Genomic DNA, 23,112 nt, shown 5'->3' on the forward strand with positions numbered 1-23,112 from the left:
CCCTAGAGGGTCACCAATTCAGTCCTTGGTGTGTCCCCTCCCCAACAGTTCCGGCCTAGGATGGAAAACCATTACAAGGGATTATAATTGCAACCTAGAACCACAGCTCTGCAAGGGCCTCCCTGCCCCTCCCACCCCACGGGGCACCCCTCAGTCTAGCCTTCTGGCTATCTAGGGGTACAGGTCCTGGTTTTTTTCTTCTTTTGTTCATTCTTTCTTTTTATTAAGAGATGGTGTCTCGCTCTGTAGCCCAGGCTGTAGTGCAGTGGCACTATCATAGCTCACTGCAGCCTCAACCTCCCAGTCTTAAGTGATCCTCCTGCCTCAGCCTCCTGAGTAGCTGGGACCATAGTTGTGCATCATCACGCCCAGCTGTTTTTTTTTTATTTGTTTTTTGAGACGGCGTCTAGCTCTGTGGCCCAGGCTGGACTAAGGTGGTGTGATCTCGGCTCACTGCAACCTCCGCCTTCCGGGTTCAAGCAATTCTCCTGCCCCAGCCTCCTGAGTAGCTGGAACTACAGGCAGGTACTATCATGCCCAGCCAATTTTTCTATTTTTAGTAGAGACGGGTTTTCACCATGTTGGCCAGGCTGGTCTGGAACTCCTGACCTCAAGTTATCCACCCACCTCGGCCTCCCAAAGTGCTGGGATTACAGATGTGAACCATCGCGCCCGGCCTATTTTTCTTTATTTTTTGTAAAGATGGGATCTCACTGCCTTGCCCAGGCTGATCTTGAACTCCTGGGCTCAAGCGACCCTCCCAACTCGGCCTCCCGAAGTGCTGGGATTTCAGGAGTGAGCCACCGCACCCAGCCTAATTCCTATTTCTGAGCCGCCCATAATCCAACACCATATCTGGGTCCTGCAGCCCAACCTGGGTGCACAGCGGCTCAGGCCTTGGCCTCAGACTCCCAGTGGAGTGGGGACAGGAGGTGTGGTGGCAATGCCCCCAGCCCGCACTTACCCAGGCGGAGGGTGATGTTGACCGAGGTGGGGTACTGCACTCCGAAGGCCATGGACGGGCTCTGCCACCAGGTGCTCTCGTCCTGGCTGTGGAAGTCGGTGAGGTAGGAGGCGTTGTGGTGGCGCTGGGGGTCGGCTGCGTCGCAGCGCTGGCACTGCGCCCCCGCGCCCGCGGCGCCCACGTGGGGGCAGAAGTCCTCGGGCGGGCTGCCGCACGTGTGCGAGGCCTGGGCTAGCCGGCCGAACGCCGCGTTCTCGAACACCGGCAGGCAGCGCTGCGGGCGCCCCGCGCCGTCGTAGCACGCTCCCATGCCCGCGCCGGCCGCCCGAGGTGCCAGCAGCGCCAACCCCAGCAGGAGCGCAGCCGCCGCCATGGTCAAGGGCACCGACGCTGCGCGCTCTGCCGGCCCCTCTCGGCACGGGTGGGCGCGGACCGCGCGCTGGCCGCCAGGACCCGCCTTCCCCTGCGGGGCGGGGAGGCTAGAGGGAGGGGCGGGCGGCGGCGGCCCCACCCCACTAAAAATACCGGGGACCACGCCGTCCCCGGGCGCCCACCCCCACCTGCTGGACGTGCTCGGCAGTGCGCGGCTCAGGAGTCCGCCCCAGGGGCGACCCGGGCTTCTTTGAGCCTCAGTTTCCTAGTCTGTGGAGTGGGATAGGTAAAGATGCAGGCTCATTATCGCCATTGGGAGGCTTCAATGGCTGCTCATTAAGTAGAAACTGCTCACCAGTGCCTTGGAAGTCCTGAGATAAAAGGGGACACGAAGATCTCTACCTGATCGCTACCGTTTGCGCATCCCCTCCTAGCAATAAAGTGCGCTCTGGACAGGGTTGTGAGATGGCTCCGCGCGGCTCCTGTTGCCCTTAACCCTGAAAAGCACTCCTGCTGCCGGCTGAGCTCTGCTCTGACAGCAAAGAGATTCTAACCTGATATTTGTGACAAGGGTACCTGGTCTTATCACAAATGTCACCTCGGAGAGGCCTTCCTTGTCTTCTGCCCCCAACCCCATAAATGCCCCCTTTACTCTCCATTTATTAACATTAGTAAATCGAAGGAGAGAAGTCATTCGATAAAATTTAGCAGCCAGGCCGTGCGCGGTGGCTCACGCCTGTAATCCTAGCACTTTGGGAGGTGGAGGCGGGAGGATAACTTGAGGCCAGCAGTTCGAGACCAACCTGGGCAAAACAGTGAGACCCTATCTCTACAAAAAAAATACAAAAATTAGCCCAGCGTCATGGCACAAGCCTGTAGTCCCAGCTACCTGGGAAGCTGAGGTGGAAGGATCCCTTGAACCCGGGAGGTCAGGCTGCAGTGGGCTGTACTAGTGCCATTGCACTCCAGCCTGGCCAACAGAGTCAGACCCTGCCTCGAATTAAAAAAAAAAAAAAAAAATGGCAGCCATTCCCAGACAAACTCTAAGGAAAATAAAAAGTAAAAATAAATTTCCTGGCTCGGGTGGTGGCTCACGCCAATAATCTCAGCACTTTGGGAAGCCGAGGAAGGCAGATCACCTGAGGTCAGGAGTTTGAGACCAGCCTGGCCAACATGATGAAACCCCGTCTCTGCTAAAAATACAAAAATTAGCTGGGTGTGGTGGTGCGTGCCTGTAATCCCAGCTACTCAGGAGGCTGAGGCGGGAGAATTGTTTGAACCTGGGGCGCAGAGGTTGCAGTGAGCTGAGATCATGCCATTGCACTCCAGCCTGGGCAACAAGAGAAACTCCATCTCAAAAAAAAAAAAAAGAAAGAAAGAAAGAAAATTTTTGGAATCAGGATGAACTGTAGTGGACTGGTTCACCACCAGTTATTTACACATGATTAAAACAACACAGTTCTGGAAAGGGCTACAGAATAGACCCATGGAATAAGTTAGAGATTTCAGAACTATATCTAAGTAGAGTTAGTATATGATATCACCACTGGTACCTAAGGTCATTTTGGAAGTTCTAGCTAATGCAATAAGCCAAAAACTTAAAAGGTATAAATATTTATATCTTCTATTTACCTGAACATACACCTAGAAAATCTAAAAGATTCTACTAAGACTATTAAAATTAGTAAGAACTCCGTAAGATGGCTGACTATAGGATAGAGTACGAAAACTAATGCCAGCAATAGGCATTTTCTGGCTGGGCGTGGTGGCTCATGCCTGTAATCCCAGCACTTTGGGAGGCTGAGGCAGGCAGATCACCTGAGGTCAGGAGTTCAAGACCAGTCTGGACAACATGGTGAAACCCCGTCTGTACTAAAAAACAAAAATTAGCCAGGCATGGTGGCACACCTGTAATCGCAGCTATTTGGAAGGCTGAGGCACAAGAATCACTTGCATCTGAGGCAGAGGTTGCAGTCAGCCGAGGTCATGCAAATGCACTCCAGCCTATGCAATAGAGCAAGACTCTGTTTAAAAAAAAAAAAAAAAAAAAAGAGCTGATGCCAGCAATAATGTAGAAAATGGTAGAACACCTAATAATAAATGTAGTATGAAATGTGCAAGACATAAATGAACCAAATTATAAAACGCTACTGAGAGACAGAAAACCTGAAGAGACCAGCATCCGTATTCACAGATTTCCAACTGTTTACATATACAAATTCTCCCCAAGTTAAAACATCAATGTAATGTAATACCAGATTGTTTTTTGATGGTGTTATGAAAGCTTCTTCATTAAAGCGTTCTCTTATGGTCAAGAACATGATTGCAGCAGACTCTTGGTGGTCTACCCAGCTACCCTGAGCTGGGCTGTGCGCCCATCCAAAGCTAATTCATCTATCAGGCACAGGAAATGTGGTGGCCTACAGGAATTCTAGGAACCCGCAAAAGTTGTTCTAATTTCTTTAAAGTCAGAAGAAAAAAAAATGAACTTTTAGGCTGAAGAACATGTTTTAACATATGATATTACTATACCCATCTTTAGATCAATACAGTTGTTAAATATAATTTTTAAAAATGTTAGTGCCAGGCATAGTGGCTCACATCTATAATCCCAGCACATTGGGAGGTTAAGGCGGGTGGATCGCTGGAGCTCAGGAGTTTGAGGCCAGGCTGGGCAACATGGTGAGACCTCATCTCTACTAAAAATACAAAAAATTACCCGGGCATGGTGGCAGACGCCTGTGGTCCCGGCTACTTGGGAGGCCGAGGTGGGAGGATTGCTTGAGCCCAGGGGGCGAAGGTTGCAGTGAGCCGAGATCACGCCACTGCACTCCAGCCTGGGTGACAGAGGGAGGCCCTGTCTCAAAAAAAAAAAATTATAATTGTGGTAAAATACATATAACATGTTAATAAAATGTACTACCTTAACCACTTTTAAGTTACAGTTAAATAATATTAAGTACATTCGCCTTCTTGTGCAACCATCACCACCATCCATCTCCAGACCTTTTATCTTATTTTTTTCCTGAGATAGAGTCTTGCTCTATCACCTAGGCTAGAGTGCAGCGGTGCCATCTTGGCTCACTGCAACCTCCACCTCCCAGGTTCAAGCAATTCTCCTGCCTCAGCCTCCCTAGTAGCTGGAATTACAGGCGCCCGCCACCATGTTCAGCTAATTTTTGTATTTTAGAGACGGGGTTTACTATGTTGGCCAGGCTGGTCTCGAACCCCTGACCTCAAGTTATCCGCCTGCCTCAGCCTCCCAAAGTTCTGAGATTACAGACGTGAGCCACGGCACATGGCCTCCAAAACTTTTTATCTTGCAAAACTGAAACTCTGTCCCCTTAAACAATAACTCTATAACCTTCTCCCCTTGGTAAAATAGAATTTTTAATATTTTTTAATAAATAAAGGAGCCCGCTAAGGCAAAACTGCCCAATGTCCAGGAAAGTCATAATGTGTCCATGATAATGTTAGAAATGCTTGTTCCTCGGTGCTGTAGAGAAACAGCACTTGAACATAACTGTAATTTCTTCAGCAAGGCTGTTTTTACTTTCTGCAGAAAGGGTACACTCGCCAGCAGTTTTGCCACTAGAGTACACTGAACATAGGAGACAGGGTCATTTATAACCTGACACGTCTACTTTACTGCTGAGTCCAGTTTCCATTGGCTGGAACGGTTCTTCACATTCTGTATTTGTCCTGATTGGCTAGCAACTTAGAACTTTTTAAAAGAAGCAAAGGCAAAGGAGAATAAAGGAAGCAGGAAATAACTTATGGAATGCTGAGAAAGGTAAAAACACTTCTAAATAAGAAAGAGGAATAAGTTATGACCTGATGCCTGCTTGGACCAGTATAAGCATGCCAGGGCAAATATTTAGGCTAAATCGTGGAAGCTAAGAACATAAAGTACATTGATTTCTTTATTACGGCTAGCAGATATTTAAGAATGTCAGCACAGGTCTTTGAATAAATTTTGCTTCTAAGAGAAGTTACCATGTATTCTTTTTTTTTTTTTTTCTGAGATGGAGTCTCGCTCTGTCGCCCAGGCTGGAGTGCAGTGGCGCAATCTCAGCTCACTGCAAGCTCCGCCTCCCGGGTTCCCGCCATTCTCCTGTCTCAGCCTCCCGTGTAGCTGGGACTACACGTGCCCGCCACCTCGCCCAGCTAGTTTTTTGTATTTTTTAGTAGAGACGGGGTTTCACTGTGTTAGCCAGGATGGTCTCGATCTCCTGACCTCATGATCCGCCTGTCTCGGCCTCCCAAAGTGCTGGGATTACACATTTATTCTTAATTAGATGGGGAGGAAAGTCTCTTTGAAGAGGAACCTCTACTTTACTATTTACAATATCACCTGGCTGGTATCACTAGAGCTAGGTGGAATATTGGTAGCTCCCAGCATGCAGTAACAGTGCAAGCAATAAGACTTTCAGCTACAGTGAACTTGACCAAGGTACAGGTGGAAGGAGATGATGGTTCATCCAATCTCTGGTGCTTGACAGTAGAGAATAGTGATTATAGAGACTGTGGGATTGGGTGGCCCTTGCTGAATGTCACTGATGCCTTCAAGAGGGAAAATGACCAGGTCAGGGTGATCTTGGACCAATCCAAAACAAATTTAGAAAGCCAGAGGCCCTTGTTGTCAACAATTTAAGAAAAAAAAAAAAAAAAAAAAAAAAAAAAGACCTGGCTGAGCGTGGTGCCTCACACCTGTAATCATAGCACTTCGGGATGCCCAGGCAGGCAGGTGGATCACTTGAGATCAGGAGTTCAAGACCAGCCTGGCCAACATATGAATTCCTGTCTCTATTAAAAATAGAATAAATAGGCCGGGCGCGGTGGCTCAAGCCTGTAATCTCAGCACTTTGGGAGGCCGAGACGGGTGGATCACAAGGTCTGGAGATCGAGACCATCCTGGCTAACACAGTGAAACCCCGTCTCTACTAAAAAAAAATACAAAAAACTAGCCGGGCGAGGTGACCAGCGCCTGTAGTCCCAGCTACTCAGGAGGCTGAGGCAGGAGAATGGCGTAAACCCGGGAGGCGGAGCTTGCAGTGAGCTGAGATCTGGCCACTGCACTCACTCCAGCCTGGGCGACAGAGCAAGACTCCATCTCAAAAAAAAAAAAAAAAAAAAAAAAAAAGAATAAATAGCCTGGTGTGGTAGTGTGCACCTATAGTTCCAGCTACTCCAGAGGTTGAGACACAAGAATCACTTGAACCTGGGAGGCGGAGGCTGCCCTGAGCCAAGATTGTGCCACTGTACTCCCACCTGGGTGACAGAGTGAGACTCCATCTCAAAAAACAAACAAACAAACCACATGGGGTAGACAAAGCTGAAAACCAGGCTCAGGATCTGATTGTAAGTTGTGGTGAACTCCAGAGGAGATTGATTTCCCATCCCTGGAAAGCATCGTAAATCACAGGCAGGGTCCAGATAGGGAAGGAGTGGGACCTTGAGACTTAGGGTGGGTATCTGGACAGATTCACTGAGAACCTTGAATCTCCAGATTCCTTTAACACTCTGGGCCTGAAGAAGGGATCCACTCCCCGTTTCTAGAAGATAGTGCCCACCACCCCACCACTGCTTGAAGAGTTTGCAGGAGCCTCAAATGAGGCAGGTGCCTGTAAGCTCATCCTTGCCTTTCTTTTTTTTTTTTTTTTTTGAGACGGAGTCTCGCTCTGTCACGCGGGCTGGAGTGCAGTGGCCGGATCTCAGCTCACTGCAAGCTCCGCCTCCCGGGTTTACGCCATTCTCCTGCCTCAGCCTCCCGAGTAGCTGGGACTACAGGCGCCCGCCACCTTGCCGGGCTAGTTTTTTGTATTTTTTAGTAGAGACGGGGTTTCATCATGTTAGCCAGGATGGTCTCGATCTCCTGACCTCGTGATCCACCCGTCTCGGCCTCCCAAAGTGCTGGGATTAAGGCTTGAGCCACCGCGCCCGGCGAGAGAAATTTATTTTAAGGAATTGACTCGCATGATTGTAGAAGTCAACAAGTCCCAAATCTGCAGGATAGGCCAGCAGGCTGGAGATCCGGGAAAGAGCTGAAGTTCCTGTGCCGCCTGCTGGCAGAAGTCCCTTTTTCTCAGGGAGCTCAGTCTTTTCCTACTAAGTCTTCAACTGATTAGAGGAGGCCCACCCACTTTCTGCCTCTGCTTCTCTCCAAGTGTTCTGATTTAGACATTAATCTGATCTAACAAATACCTCCACAGAAACATCTTGAATCACGTTTGGCCAAATATCTGGGTGCTGTGGCCCTATCAGGTGAACACATAAAATGAACCATCGCACCTTCCAAAGTAAAAGTCACACTGTCTCTATCACCGAGATGCCCAATGCTTGGTGGACCTCTTTAGGTCCTAGGAGCAGCATATTCTGCATGTAGGAACACTTCTCGGACCCACTTATCAGGGAACAGGTGAGGTTCCTTGCTGCACATGTGCCCAGAGTAGGAAAGGGCTGGGCAGCAGCTCCAGGCCATGCACAAACAGCCCTGCCTCTTAGGCATATGTGCCAGCGGGCCCCATGGTGCTGGTGGAATCTGTGCTGGGAAAGAACCATAACGATCGTGAGCCCCAAGGTTCTGGAGCAAGGCATGCCAGCCCCGCAGAGAGCTCTACGCCACTCAAAAGGCAGATCCTGGTCTGCGACCGGGCTCTTGTAGAGGCTGAGTGACGATCAAAGGAAATCAACAGACCACATGGTGGGTACTGCTATCAAGAACTGGATGCAGTTAGACCCATGAAGTCAAGGATGCAGACCCAACAGCCAGCCTTCATGAAATAGAAACAGTAGGTCCAGGGTCAGGGACGGGTCGTCCCTAGTGTGAGGGAGTTCAGGAACTGGTGGCACAGACCCCCGTGTTGCCCCCCATCTCTGATGCTTCCTTCTTGGCTCATACCTATAGCCTGGGAGGAAGGCGTTCGCTATGACCAGCTGGTGGAGGAAGAAAAAATCCTAGCCTGGCTCCCAGGTAAGTCAGCTCAAGGTGCAGTTATGGGACCAGAATGGACTGCCACTGCCCTTCCAGCCAACTCTAGGGTGGCCCTGGGGATAGTGGTTCCAATGGGCAGTGTTTGTACATGTGGGAAAGATGCACAGGAACTCGTGGACGGTGGCAAGTGGCTTAGCAACCCATGTAGCAAGATTGGTGGCAGGGACATGTAGATGGACCTATGGGACGGGGCCAGCTTTGTTCTGGACCCTTCAGAGCTCAGGACCATGATGGAGGGGGAGGTGATGGGGACAAGGAAGCCAGCATCCTTCCTCCCAGGCTCCACGGCAAAGCAGACCCTGCCCCTGCCACCCTAATTCTCAATCAAGGACTCTGCTTGGACGAATTAACTGGTCATCTTCTCAATTCAATCTGTGTGACACAGAAGCCATTGGCCACATGATGTTCAGGGACAGACCTGGGCTCAGATTCTATCTCCACCACCTGTGTGGCTGTGGACGGTAATGAAGCCTTGGTCCCCCCTCCTTCTTGGATGTCTCCCTGATATGTCCAGGTTGCCACCCTAAGAGCTACTCTTCCCAGCTGCTTTTGCCACTAGGGTCCCACATGTAGAATAGGTCCTGCCAGGCCAGGCGCAGTGGCTCATGCCTGCAATCCCAGCACTTTGGGATGCTGAGGCGGGCGGATCACCTGAGGTCGGGAGTTCGAGACCAGCCTGACCAACATGGAGAAACCCCATCTCTACTAAAAATACACAATTAGCCAGGCATGATGGTGCATGTCTGTAATCCCAGCTACTCAGGAGGCTGAGGCAGGAGAATCGCTTGAACCCGGGAGGCAGAAGTCGCGGTAAGGTGAGATCGCGCCATTGCACTCCAACCTGGGCAACAAGAGCAAAACTCCGTCTCATAAAAAAGACAAAAAAAAAAAAAAAAAAAGAGAGAGAGAGAATTGGTCCTGCCAGCAGGGTGTCTTCACTTGAGAATTAGAAGGTGGAAGTGGGGAGAGGCCAACTTCTGCACTTCTGGTAGATTTTTCTGGTGCAAGTGAGGTCACAGAGAAGGGAGGTTTTCAGCCTGACCTGCTTCCCATTCTCCAGCCCTGCATGTGCTGAGAGGTCTCTGTGTGGTGGCAGTAGCAGGAGCAGTGGCTTTCTGACTCTTATTTCCAGCCCCTGGATTGCAGGCGCAGCTGTGGGTTCTCAGAGCCAACAGCGGTGGTAGCCTTAGACGTGGTTGGTGGCAGCTCTGCAGTGTCCCAGGTGTCAGCCCCTCTAGTCCTCCCAGCCATCTCCTGAGCACTTAGTGACCTGTGTTCAATCCTTCCTGTTGGAAATACACAAGCACTTGGTGAGTGTTTGGCTCAGAGCTCAGCATGGAGTGAGCGCTCCATAAATTGTTATTGCTATAATTCCCACAAGATCCTGCTCTCTATGAGCCCATGGTCTGGTCAGAGAGGAAAATAGTTCATTAAAAAATAGCCTGATATGCAGGAGTGGTGGCTCACACCTGTAATCTCGACACTGGGAAGCCAAGGCTGGTGGATTGCTTGAGCCCAGGAGTTCAAGACCAGCCTGGGCAGCATAGTGGAACGCTATCTCTACAAAAAATACAAAAATTAGCCAGGCATGGTGGTACACACCTGTAGGTCTAGCTACTCAGGAGGCTGAGGTGGGAGGATCACTTGAGCCTGGAAAGTGGAGGCTCCAGCGAGCTGTGATTGTGCCACTGCACTCCAGTCTGGGCAACAGAGTGAGATCGTGCCTCAAAAAAAGGAAGAAAAAGAAAAGAAAAGAAAAAAGGAAGGAAGGAAGGAAATAAAAGAAAAGAAAAGAAGAAGAAAGGAAGGAGGGAGGGAGAGAGGAGGGAAGGAAGGAAGGAAGGAAGGAAGTCTTTTTTTTCTAATTAAAGAAAAGAAGGGAACAGCCAAATGACATTCTAAGGCTTGTTTGAACCTGTTAAAGACTGAGTCGTGGTCACTTGTCCCTCAGCAAATGTACTGTTGCCCACTGTTGAACCCCCGCCCTCCTGGGTTCACAGTCAGTGACGCAGAGGTGTGATATGCATAGATCTGGACGCACAAGCTGACACATGCAACAAAACAGTGCCTGGAATGGGTGCAAGGAGGGTGGGGTGGCTCATTCTGCCTGGAGTTGGAGGATGCTTCCCAGAAAAGGCAGCATTTCGGCTGAGCTGTAAAGGATGAGTAGAGGAAAGGGCATCCCAGGCAGCAGCACACACAAAGGTCCAGAGGCGTGCACAAGTAGGTGAGGTTGGCGGCGTGTGTTTGCAGTGTTGAGTAGGGAGCTGGTCCTGTGGGGTGAGGCTGGAGCAGGGCACAGAGGCCAGAGGATGTGGGTCTCTTGGCAGTGGCAGTTTGTCCTGTGAGGATCTGCAGGGGCTGGAGGTTATGAGCCCCTAGGGGGCAAGGACCCCATATGCCCCTGCCTGGTGTCCCCGTGGCCTGTACTGAGCAGTGTTCAGGAGCATTTCTGGAATGAATGAGAACCCCGTGGCCAGTAAAGACTGATCCTTTAGGGGTTGGACTACAGATCAGGGGTCCTTCAAGAGGCATCAGCTGGGCGTTCACCGACCTCTCCCAGCCCTAGCAGCAGGCCTTAAGGGGACCGTCCTGCCTGGGCTGGTGACCTCATTTGCTGAGGTCTCCCAGCACCCCCGTGCCTCCTGCATTCCCAGTTTCTCCTCCCAGCTCTCACCGTCCAGCTGCTCAAGTTCACCCGGGACGAACCACCAGGTGGCGATGTTGGCCACAATACGGGGATGGGCCCCTCTCCGGCCCCTGGTGGCCCAGGACACTCCAGGCCTGTTGCTGCACAGGGCAGGGGAGCTGACCAGCGCCCTGGAAGGCGCGGAGCTCCATCGGACAAAGCTCCTTCCCGAAGCCGCTTTCTGGGTGAGTGGCACGAGCACGTCTCAGGCCCCGAGAGTTGACCCGCTCTCGACCTTCCCCAGCCACTCGGGGCCCCAGCGCTGAGTGTGGAGCAGCCAGGTTGATGGGAAGCCCAGAGCGGGAAGGAGGGGCTCAGAGCCGGGGCGACTCCCGGGAACACAGAGCGGGAGTGGGCAGACCCAGGGCCAGAGCCAGGTCTCCCTCCATCCCACTGCTGAGGACAAATTCCCCGGGGCCCCCATCCTGAGGCCCATCAGCCTCCATGGGGCGGTCAGTGGGCACCGGCCTCTCAGACTGACTGCTGTGTTCAGACAGCCAGAGTAGAAGGGATGGCACTGTGGGCGGGGTGGCTAAAGGCCCCCGCTTCCCTGTGGCTTGGGATCCAATAAGATCTGAGCCTATAAAGATGGTTCGATCCAGGGTACAGGCTGTACAAAAGGGGAAACTGAGGCCCAAGGAAGAGAAGCAGTTTGTTGGGGACGCATTCGAGGCAGGATGTGACCAGGTCTCTTCTATCCCTGTGGTCGGCTCCTCCTAGGATAGGGTTCAGGGAGGGACTGGGGTCCACGGAATTCAGGAAGCAAAGTATACTCCCTGGGCATAGCGGTGTCGGTGCACCCACAAAAAGAGTCTCAGAATAACCCCCCAAATCTGGGCAACAAGGGGACAATAAACACCTGCACTGCCGGAAGGCGCTGGTAAGGAGCCAGGAGAACTGAGGAAGACAGTCTTTGGGTGAGGGCTGCCAGCTCTCCATCAGGGGAAGATTCTGAGTGGCACCTTCTGGTCGGGCCCCCCACCCTGGCAAGACATCTGTCCCCTGAAGCCAGGGGCCCCCTCTTTACACACATGACCAGAAACCCACAGAAGCCACAGGTCACGTGGCCTCAGTTTCCCTGCAGCCTGGAGCTTTGGGGCCCCTCCCCAGATCCCCAACCTCCAGCCCCTCTCCCTGACACCTGGTGGCAGCCCTTGCATCCCTCCCCCCAGTGGAGCCCTGGTGCCACCTAAGTACCTCCTACCATGTCATGTGAGGTCCCCTGCTGGTACCAGTTCCTAGGTTCAGTAAGTTGGACCTGCGTCACACTGGCCTTGACCCACTGGTGGGTGTGCCTGTGTCTGGGAATGCTCCGGGAGCAGGGACCCCTGAATATTTCCTTCAGGGGTTCAGGGAGCTGTCCTTAGCACCGGCAGAGAGAGCTGATTCGGGAAGGAGAGGAGTGGCATTGGAGAGGGTCTCCGGAGGAGAAGTGAGGAGGGCACAACTGAGGAAGGAACTGCAAGTGCCCTGTGGGGAGGTGGGAAGCGAGCGAGAGGAACCAGGCGGACGAGGGGGCCTGGGAGGGGGACAGACATGAAGCCGGCAGGGCTTGGTGAGGGTCTGCCCATTGTCCTAGCCATAGCAGGGAACCAGAGAAGGCTCCTGAGCAGCAGATGCCCAGGCCTGTTTCCTTTTGGAAGATGGGAGTGGAGACCAGGTCACCAGCCTGATGATGGTGTGGTAGGAGGAGCCGATGCGTGTGCGTGCATGTGTGTGTGTTCCATGTGTCTGATATGTGTGTATGTGTATCCAATATGCATGTGTGTACGTGTACGTGTGTGTGTACGTGTGTGTCTCTGATGTGTGTGTGTGTCCAATACGTGTGTGTGTGTTCTATGTGTCTGATATGTGTGTATGTGTATCCAATATGCGTGTGTGTACGTGTACGTGTGTGTCTCTAATGTGTGTGTGGGACCGATGTGTGTGTATGTGCCCCACGTGTCCGATATGTGAGTCTGTGTGTGTGTCCAATGTGTGTGTGTGTGTCCAGTGTGTGTGTGTATGTGTCTGATGAGGCATGTGCCTGCGTTGGGGACCTAGGGGGCTCCTGTAGAGGCCTGGCATTCTGCTTGGGCTACCAGCAAAGGTAGCAGGCTCCCCTCCCTGAAGCCCACTTACTAAGGGTTAAAACCTTCCGGGAGAAGAAAGAAGGGAGAAAGACCCTGTTGTTCTGATTTGCTTAATGAACGTTAATTAAGAAGACAGAAGAGAGCTGATTCCTTCAGGACAGAGATGAAAGGCCTGTTAATTAAATCTGGGGAGACCGGCCAGGGCCCTGCTGATCTCTCTTGACAGCTCTGCAGCCTCGTTGGAGCCCAGCGTTGGGGGCACAGCGCACAGGGCAAAGGCAGCTCCGCCTGCCCCCACCCCGCAGCTTTGGAGTGCAGACTCACTGTGGTATCTTGGGTAGGGCTCTGCCTTTCTAGGGTGCCTCAGTTCCCGGTGTGGACAGCAAGAGCGTTGGTCTAGATCCTTCCCAGGATGCCCGGTCTGGCTCAGAAGCTCTGTTAAGCCTGTGCCCTCTGTCCACGTGCCTGGGTCTCGGTCTTCCCTTCTGTTCAGTGGGGAGACATCACTCACTCTACAGTCAGGCTTCAAGGGCAGGAATTAAAAACTGGGAGGTCTGCTAAGGGCTTGTGGACAACTATGGAAGAGAGAAGTTAGCAAGTGTCGACATCAGCCCCCAGGATCCCACTGCCAGGCCCGTGCCCATCTGTCTGTATTGCAATATCCCCATGGGCACGGCCCTGCCCCTCTGAGCAAGGACAAGGTCACCCCCCGAGAGGCTTCCTGGGAGCCAGACCTGGGCTGAGTGCACCACCTGCACAAGTAGTTACTGTTACTCTCCACATACTGCAGACAGGGGAACTGAGGCCCAGCAAGAGACAGCTCCTTGCCGAGGACCACTCTGCTCGTCAGCAACAGAGAGCCGGGTACACACCCCCCCAGTGTGCCTGGTCCCAGAGCCTGTGTGCCTCTCCACTTTGCTCTCCATTCGCTCCTTCATCCATCCATTCCTTCCTTCCTTCCTTTAGGGGACATTTGTTCCGTGCTCTCCCTGGGCTGGTTGCTGAGGTACAGGGGATAGATTGTCATCTCATGGTGCTCCCCAGAGAATCGGGAAGACAGACAGTGACCCAGGAAGCAACCTGATGAATCAGATAGTGACTGATCATGGTAAGAGCCGCAAAGGAAATAGACACTGGGCTGGGATGAGCTCCATGAGGGGGTGAGCAATCAGGGAGGCTTCTCGGAGGAGGTGACAGCTCAGTGGAGACCTGCCAGATGAGATGGGAGGCAGGATGGAGAGGCAGCTGATGGGAGCTGACAGGGGGCCCCTCAGCTGTCACCTTCACGGAGCATCTCCTCCTAGAGAGTTAACAGATTTAGACAGGCCAAGGGACATGGCTGGCTTCAGGGCATGTCACTACTCAGTCTAGCAACTGTTTCAACCTCCCTGCTGTGTTCAGCCTGAGGTGGGTCTGGGCCTGGATGAGTCAGCCCTGGGCAGCCCTTCAAGTTCAGGGGGTTCAGAAGAATAAAGGATGTCCCCTTCTGGGTGGTGCAGGGGCCACAGGCTGGGCTACAAAGGAGATAAATGTGGCTGTCTATCCATTCATTCATTCATTTATCTACTGGACAGATGTTTACTCAGCCCACACTCTGGGCCCTGGGCTGGGCACAAGGGACAGAGTGATGAATAATGATGGAACTGTCCCTGCACTTTAGGGATCCAGAGAAGAAGCTGTTAATAACAACACAAGGCTATAAGCACCAGGCAGTGAGAATGGAGAGCTGGTGCCTCACCCAGTCTGGAGAGATCAGGGAGGGCTTCCTGGAGGAGGTGGGGTCTCAGCTGAGACCTGGAGAGAGTGGAGTATCCAGGAAAAGGGGTTGGGGCAGAGCATCCCAGGCAGACAGCAGCATGTGAAAGGCTCAAAAGCCAGGGGTGGATGTGGGAGGATGGGCCTTTGAGGAGTGGGGAGGGTGGAAGAGGGGAACCAAGAAGGGCCTGGGACATCCTGCTGGAGAGCCCAGACTTCACCGGGGGGCCATGGGGAGCTGTGGGGAGATTTTCTCTTGGGATGTGCAGGGCGATTGGCCTGCTGGGGGTGGTATGGAAGCAGAAACGGTTTGGCGGCTGCTGCAGGGACCTGAGGAGAACGAGGTGGTAGCCTAAACAGGAGCAGGGAGGAGCTGGGGTCTGCAGGACCTGGGAAGCAAACTGTGGCCCCTGGGCATGGAGGTGTCTGTACCGAAAGGCACTGGGGACAGAAAATCACCAGTTGGACTGGGGGAGGGGTGAGCAAAGCTGAGGCTGGCTCTGGGTCACTGGGTGGGCCCTGGGTGGGCATGCTACGCTGGGACAGGGTCACCGGTCCGGGAGCAGGCCTGGGGCAGATGGGGAAGCCGGTTGCCAGTGCTGACGGTGTGTGCCCAGAGGAACCCAGGAGGCCAGACTCTTCTCCTGGTTCGGCCCCTCCCATGCTGTGTGTCTTTGGGCAAGTCCCTTCCCCTCTCTGGGCCTCAGCGTTCCCATCTGTATGATAAAGGGAAGCAAACGATGTCCTCTGAGGTCTGCCTAGAGTGGCTTCCCTTTCCCAGGCCGCTCCCAGGGGTCCAGGCTGTCCGCCCCACCGGTGAGAGGCTCCAGCCCCAGCCTCTGGCCCCTGCTGGCCCCCACTGCTACTTCCTCTGGGGACCCAGGGTTCCCAGCAGCTCCCATTGGGCCTGGTACTTCCTGATAAAATGCTGGCAGCCAAGTCCACACTGACACAGCACCCCCTGCCCAGTGCCCAGATACGGGCCCACAGCTCGCAGTGCCACGTGTCACCCACAGATGGGCCCAGCCAGGGATCCAGGAACCACGCCCCCCATGGGTGGATTAAACACCTCAGGCCCCTGCAGTGGGCTTTCTTGTCTCTCTGACCCCGCCACAGACGAAGAGCCCTTTGAGGGCAGGCAGGAAGTGGGTCTGACTCCTCCCCTGGGCAGGTGGCAGAGTAGATGCTCACAAAAGGCAAAGGGGATGAATGAATGGGAAGTGGATGGAAGAATGGACAGAAAAGGAATGAATGAATGAGAGTGAATGAATGATGGTGAATCAATGAAGCGGGAGTCAGTGATGAATGAGTACTGCTTAAAATGAAAGCCTTTCCTTCCTGGGTTCCCCAGCGGCCTCTGCCCCAGCTGTACGGGCCTCGCTGTCCCTACAGGAGGCACTGCTTGATTGCCCCCTACCCAGTTCCGGTTTCACTGACCACACCTGCCACTCTCTCCCCTTGCCCACTGGGTTGGCTGCAGCCACACGGGCCTCCGTCCTGATCACACAGAGCCCGTTCCCATCTCGGGGCCTTTGCACTTGCTGCTCCTCATGCCTGGAACGCTCTTCCCATCCTTTCTTCTGCATCCCAATCTGTCCCAACGTCCCTGTACGGAGAGGTCGTCCCAGACCCTCCTGCTGACCTTCCCCAGTGCTCCCCTGCCACTCTGTGGGTTTCCCCCCTAGCCCTCACTGCATCTGCTGGGCATGTTTTTGCTTGTCTGTTTGTGGCCTGTCTCCCCTCCAGACCATGAGCTCGGCCTTGCTTGCCGCTATGCGGCTATAGGAAGAAGACACTGGTCTTTGCCAGCAGTTCTCACTGCAGGGAGGCTGTCCTCAAACAGTAATTTCGTTTCTGAGCTCTTTCTGCTGAGGACAAGGAAACAGCAATTATAAGTCACCAGAACCCAGTTATAAGTCACCAGAACCCAGTTATAACCCAATTATAAGTCAGCAGAACCCATCCAGGGACGGGAGGCACACGCATAGCTCTGGCTGCCCTAGGGCCCGGCCATCTGAGCGCCACGTGCACTGAGCCTCACCTGAGTAGGACCCCAGTCTGCACCAGGGGCCTGGCACGACCCTGCAGGGCCCCCATTCCCCTCGGGTAAAGGGGATCTCTTGAGCTGAAGCTCCTAAGACTCCAGAACTCACCAGCCTCCTCCAGACCCTCAGGCATCCCTGGCGCCTCCATCCCAGGACTTTGCACCCGCAGCTCCTGAAATTCCCTTCTGCCTCTTCTCGCCAGGGTGGGGTGGGGGCTGACTCCTGCTCCTCCTTTAGGCCTGGGGTGATGCCACTTCCTCAAGGAAGCCATCCCTGGTGCCCGAACCCTGTGACACCTCCCCTGCCTTCCACTTAGTGGCGCTTCTCACACTTGTCATTAAGCGAGTGTTTCATGTCCCGCTTTCCCACTTGACTGTCAGCTCCTGGGGATAAGAATCCTGGGGCTTCCTGCTGTGTCCTTGACACCCAGGAAGGGTGTGCACTACGTGCTCAATAAATAGTGCAAAATGAAAGAATAAGTGAATGGGTGAGTGTGTGAAAGGAGGGAGGGAGGGCAGAAATAGGCGGGAGGCTGCGAGAAAGGAACTGGCCAGCGAAGCTCAAAGCTCGGTGGGGGCTGTTCTCCCAGGACTGACGGCTTTTAAGCAGGGGAGTGAAGGCCAAGGGCAGGGAAGGAGCCGGCAGGCAGGTGACGGGGAAGTGATCTACGAGTGCCTCGCCCTTCACGTGGCTTTATTTTGAAAACGTGAACTTTACAAATGTCAGGGAAAGGCGGGATTCTCCACCTGGGACCGCCAGGAGCCGATTAGCATTCCTGGCGATGCACAAATGGGGCCCTGCATAGGCCGCGGGAAATTTATGCCGCCTGCTGGGGCCGACGCGAAGGCCAGGCAAGGGGGCTCAGAAAATAAAACTGTAAGGCTGCCAAGTCTATGCCTGCTCAGGAGGCACGGCCTGCTGGAGGCCCCTGGAGGACAGGAAGGTGGATTCAGTGTCACCCCCCTGCCTACGGGGTGAAAATGGGGGCCACTCGGAGCAGGTGGGGTTAGGGGGCACCCCCCGCTGTGTCAGACTCAGAGAGGTGACTCCTCCTGCTCACCACCATTGGGCCAGGCTCCGTCCCCACCACCTGCTGTACAATCCATCCAGATTCATCCCCAAGATGATCTTATTAAGAAGGGGCATTGCCCCCAGGCTGCAGATGAGAACACTGAGGCTCACGGAAGCAGAGGGCTTTGCCCGAGGTCGCTGATCCTGAGAGGGTCAGGAAGCATTGAAACCCAGTTCTCCCACTCTCTTAGCAGCCTCCTGGCCCTGTCTTTCCCCACTTCTCCCAGTTTCCAGGACAAACCCCATTTAGGACAGTCCACAGCCTCAGTGTCCGGCTAGGACTCCCCCTGCCTGGGGAGCTCCGTGAGGGCTGCAGAGCTTTCACGCACACATCGCTCCCTCTGCTCGGAGCACCCTCCCCGCTGCAACCCCTTGTCTTCCCCTTCAGGCCTCCGCAGAGATCTGCCTTCTCCATAGTTTATTGTCAGTCCCCACCCCCATCTCTGCAATGGGGATATTCTTTGCAAATTGATTCTCATGCACACATGTGTCTCAAGGATGTGCTGGGAGCTATCGGGTTTCCATTGGGATCTGTGAGGGGAGGATGTGGGAAGGGTATCTGTGTGTTGGTGTGTGTGTACATGTGTGCATGTTGGTGGCGTGTGTGTGCGTGTGGTATGGGTGCGTATGTCTGTGTGCACGTGGTGTGTGTCTGTGGGATGTATCTGTGTGTGTGGCCGGACCTATGGGGCCCTGAGGGGGATAGACCTGGCGCAGGAGCCCTCAGCACAGCCAGAGGAGGAAAGCGGCTGGGACTGGTGGGGGAGGGAGACCTGTGGTGGTCCCTGCAGCTGTGCAGGAGCGGAGCTGTGGGCTTGTTGTAGATAGGTCCCAGCCTGGCCCAGGATGCTCTGGGACTGGGGAGACACAGGATAGCAGCATCTGGAAGTGGGGGGCTCCAGGCTAGCGGCTGGCCCCAGACCACAAGGAGGGACTCGGCAGGAAGTGGGGGGCTCCAGACTCGCGGCTGGCCCAAGAGCACGGGGAGGGACTCGGCAGCCCACTTGAGTCTCGGAGCCCAGGGGTCCACCTGAGATGGGGACCAAGGAGAGGCTGTGGGCTCTCCAGCTGAGTCCTCCCACAGGCTGGGGTGCGGTCCCCAGCAGAGGACAGTCCTGGGGATCACTGATGACCTTAGGCTTAGCCACTGAGCCTCTCTGTGACTCCGAGGGCGGGGCCCTGCGAAGGACCGGGACGCTGTCTGCCGGTTCGCGCATCTCCGGCACCTGGCACGGCAAGCACGGTCCCCATCCGACTCCGTGCAGTGGGTGCCTGGCCAGCGCCCACGCATGCAGGGCCTCTGGCCGTCCTCCAGGCAGCCCCGGGACAGAGGCTGCTATCCTGTGCTGAAATGAAGAAGCCAGGTGCAGGGATGGGGGGACTTACCGAGGGTCCCAGGGCTCAGAGATGCTGGTGCTTGGTTTTTGAAGATGTGATTTGACTCCAAAACGGAACTTCTGGCATGGCCGGTGGGCATGGAAGCAGGAAGGCGCCTATGGGAGAGCCAGGCAGCCTCGCCCTGTGAGGCGTGGAGTTCCCATGGGAGAGGCAGGCAGGGGGAAGTCCTCAGTGCTCTCAGCCCACAGAAGGGCTGGGACACGCCCTCCTGGGCCCTGGGCAGAATCCTCCGGGATTCTTGCAAGCGAGTGGCAGAGCTGCACAGGCTTGGGTCCTGAGTAGGGACATCATGGCCCAGTGGCACACAGAGGGCAGGCAGGGCAGCCCGCCAACGGAGGCCCCTAAATAACAGGGAGTGACCGGCACGTCTGCTGCTCATCCCAGCCGGGCGACAGGCTCCGGCTTCATAACGTGTGATCGATGGGCCTAATATGGGACTGGAGACGGCGGGCTGGCAGCCCCGGCCTGGCCTGCCGGCTGCCGTTTGCCCACATATTTATTTATTTATGCATTCTCCTCCATGGCAAAAGCCCAAAAACAATAAAAGAAATTGAATTGCATATCAGATGGGACATCAGAGGGAGATACGGCCATAAATCGCACTGTATTTGTTCCATAAATATCAGCACCTCCCGAATCACCAGTGCCCGTTATGAAGTTATAATCAGGAATCTGGTCCTGTGATGCTTGCCGCCAGCCCCTCCCCCGCTAGACAAACAAGCCAGGTCCCTGAAGTCAATAACCACTTCCCCAGGCCACCTGTCCCCATGAAGGGACATCTGTCCACCCCGGCTGCCCCACGCAAAGTGAGGGACCACAGGAAGGGCAGGAAGTGGCTGTCATTCCAGGCGGCCCAGACCTGGATGTAGCGAGCCCAGGGAGGAAGCACAGTTTCTCCAGGCCCTCTGTGTCCCTCCTGCCCGCCAACCATACTACAACCTGGTTGGAGCCACCATCCTGTCTCCATTGCCACTTTGTGTGTGTGTGTTGGGGAGGAGAGTATGTGTAATTTACATTCAGTGAAATGCATGCATTACAACTACGTAGCTCAATGAATTTTTACACGTGTATGCACATGAGACCACAGATCAACGCAAAGAACATTCGTCACTCCCAGAAATTCCCTTATCCTTCTGCCCACTACCATCAAGATCACCTCTGTCTTCCATCACCAGAGCACAGTCAGCAACTTCTAGAACTTCAGACCAATGGAATCCTATAATAGGAACTCTTTTGTGTCTTATTTTCTTGTTTGTTCATCATTAAAGTAGGTGAGATCCATCTGCATCATTACAAGTGTCAGGGGTTGGTTCTTTTTCACTGCTGTATAGTATTTCATTCTGTGAACTGACCATAGTTTGTGCATCCATCCTTCTGTGGGTAGACATTTGGGTTGTTTCTAATTTGGGGCTATTATGAACAAAGCTGCTATGAATGCTTTGGTGTGAGTCTTTTTGTGAATATAAGCACTCACTTCCCTCGGGTATGGGCCCAGGAGTGGGACTGTTGGGTCATAGGGGAGACGTATGTTTAACTTTATGAGAAACTGCCATGTTCTTCTTCTTCAATGTGGCCAGGACGTTTTATAGCCCACAGCCACATGGGAGCATTCCAGTTGCTCTGTGTGGACATCAACACTTGGTGTTGTCTGTCTTTAATTTTAGCCACTTTGGCAGCTGTGTACTGGGATCTCTTTGTGGGTTTAATTTGTGTTTCTACCTCCATAACTGCGCTGGCTACCCAGTGGAGTCCCTGTGATGGTCTCTGCCCCCTGAAATCCATCCTGCCCCAGCAACCAGAGAGACCCTCTTGCCTCCCTGCTGCTTGAGACCCTCCAAGGCTCTCCCCCTCCTTCTCTGCTACCCTATACTCACCTCCATGCCATCCCTCCCCTTCCTGCCTCCGTTCCCCTCCCCTGGGCTCTGTTCCATGTTGCCTTCTCACTGCCCACCTCCTTCCCTACTTCTTTTTTCTGCCCAGCACTTTTCACCCCACTTATCATTGCCTGTCTCCCCCTCCTCCTCTCTGATGTCAGCTCCCCGAGAGCAGGGATCTTTGCTGTGTTCACCGTGACATCTGGGGACCTAGGCCCGTGCCTGGCACAGAACTCAGGCTCGATCAATATTGATCAATATTGGCTGAACGATGGAAGTAAGTCGTTGGTGGGTAACACGGCATTTTGACAAGAGCTGCTTTTTAAAAATGGAAATGAAATGCACATAACATAAAATTACCCGTCTGAAAGTGAACAATTGGGTGGCATTTGGTTCTTTCACACGGTTGTGCAACTGCCACCCCACCCTTCCAAATGACAGAGCCATTTGGCCATGGCCTCATCAGCCTCCCAGCTGACCTTAATACTCTCCCTCGTCTGTCTTTTTTAAACAACTAAATGTCTCTGAGCTTCTTTCCAACTCCCTCCCCACCCGGAGTCTTGCCATATCCATGAGCTTCTCTCCTGCGGTGTTTTAAGGACAGTTAAAATGTCCCACCTCGAGGCCAGCTATGGAGCAAGGCTGGCTGACGAGGGGCTCCCACCAAGGCTGGGTGCCCAAACCCCCTCCCCAAGTGGCCGTTCCCGGGTCTGATCGGGAGAATGAGGGCAGTGTCTGGCTGATCTCTTCCCCTCTGTTGAGGACCCTGGCTAGGCCCACCGGTCCCCTGGAGGTGGGACCCTCCTGGATGACTCTGGGCTCTGCCATCCAGCCCCAGATTCCCCGCCTGGCTGCCTTGCTCACACCCCCATAGTCTCCCGCTTCCGCGCACAAGAATCTTTCCTTTAGCTACAAAATGGGGGAGGGGAGGACGACCCAATTTATTTGGTAACAAATAAAGAGCTGCCATGATTAAGATGGGGGGGAAAGTTTAAAGGAGGAAAAATACCTTGGGTAATGCCATCTCCTGCGTCTTTATATTCTGAAACGGATCGTTCTGGACGCGGGCAGAAGGCCTGATTTAATATCCTCATGGAAAATACTGCACCTGATCCAATTACCACGGGAATTTTGATACAGTCAGCAGTCAAGATGAAAGATTCAGAGGCGCTCACCGCAGGAGTAAACACAGAGACCGAATTACCCGGACTCCTCTGGGAGGAGTTAAGCGGTTCAGGTCGCTGCGAGGGCACCTCGGGCCAGGCCGGGGGGGGTTCCACAGAGGCCAGTATGCCGCGGCCCCTGCAGCGACACTTCTCGGTCCGACAGCACAGCCCACCGTGCCTCATCCTGGGCCGCGGAAAGGCCCTTGGGTCTGGGCCCTGGTGTGGCAGGCCAGGGGTCTATGCGGAAAGGCATCCACACACCACACCCACGACCCAGCTTGGCCCCAAGGGATCTCTTCTTTCCCAGTCCCTCCCCACCCCACCGCGGCCAACCCCTATCCGAGCTGTCTTCTAAACAACTCTCCATGCGCACAGCTTGCTGGGCTCTGTGCCACCAGGTCAGTCCTGGCTCCAGCTGCTCGTCTGGGCGCCCGTGGCAGCCCACTCCCCTGCCTCATCCTGCTGCCCTCCTGGGACAGATAGCTTACAAACATGTGGCTAACCTCATTCCTTTCATGCTCAAAACCCTGCCATCACCTCCAGCTGTTCTTAGGAGAATGTCCAAAGTTAGGCTGGGGCCGGGTGCGGTGGGTCACGCCTGTAATCCAGCACTTTGGGAGACTGAGGCAGGAGCCCAGGAGTTTGACATCAGCCTGGGCAACCTAGTGGGACCCTGTCTCTACAAAATACTTTTTTAAAAGCTGAGTGCGGT

At 54.0% G+C, this 23,112-nt stretch overlaps 1 protein-coding gene across 1 annotated transcript in view; it reads right to left on the reverse strand.

Moving 5' to 3' along the window:
* LAMC3 (laminin subunit gamma 3) overlaps window positions 1–1,413 on the reverse strand; it is an 86,029-nt gene extending 84,616 nt beyond the window's left edge. Inside the window, exon 1 of the mRNA XM_023217220.2 lies at window positions 965–1,413. Coding sequence (XP_023072988.1) covers window positions 965–1,337 — 373 coding nt within the window. The 5' untranslated portion in view covers window positions 1,338–1,413. The remainder of the gene's footprint in view (window positions 1–964) is intronic.
* Between the last annotated feature and the right edge of the window lie 21,699 nt (window positions 1,414–23,112).

Source organism: Piliocolobus tephrosceles, chromosome 14 (assembly GCF_002776525.5).
Source record: "Piliocolobus tephrosceles isolate RC106 chromosome 14, ASM277652v3, whole genome shotgun sequence".
Lineage (NCBI taxonomy): Eukaryota > Metazoa > Chordata > Mammalia > Primates > Cercopithecidae > Piliocolobus > Piliocolobus tephrosceles.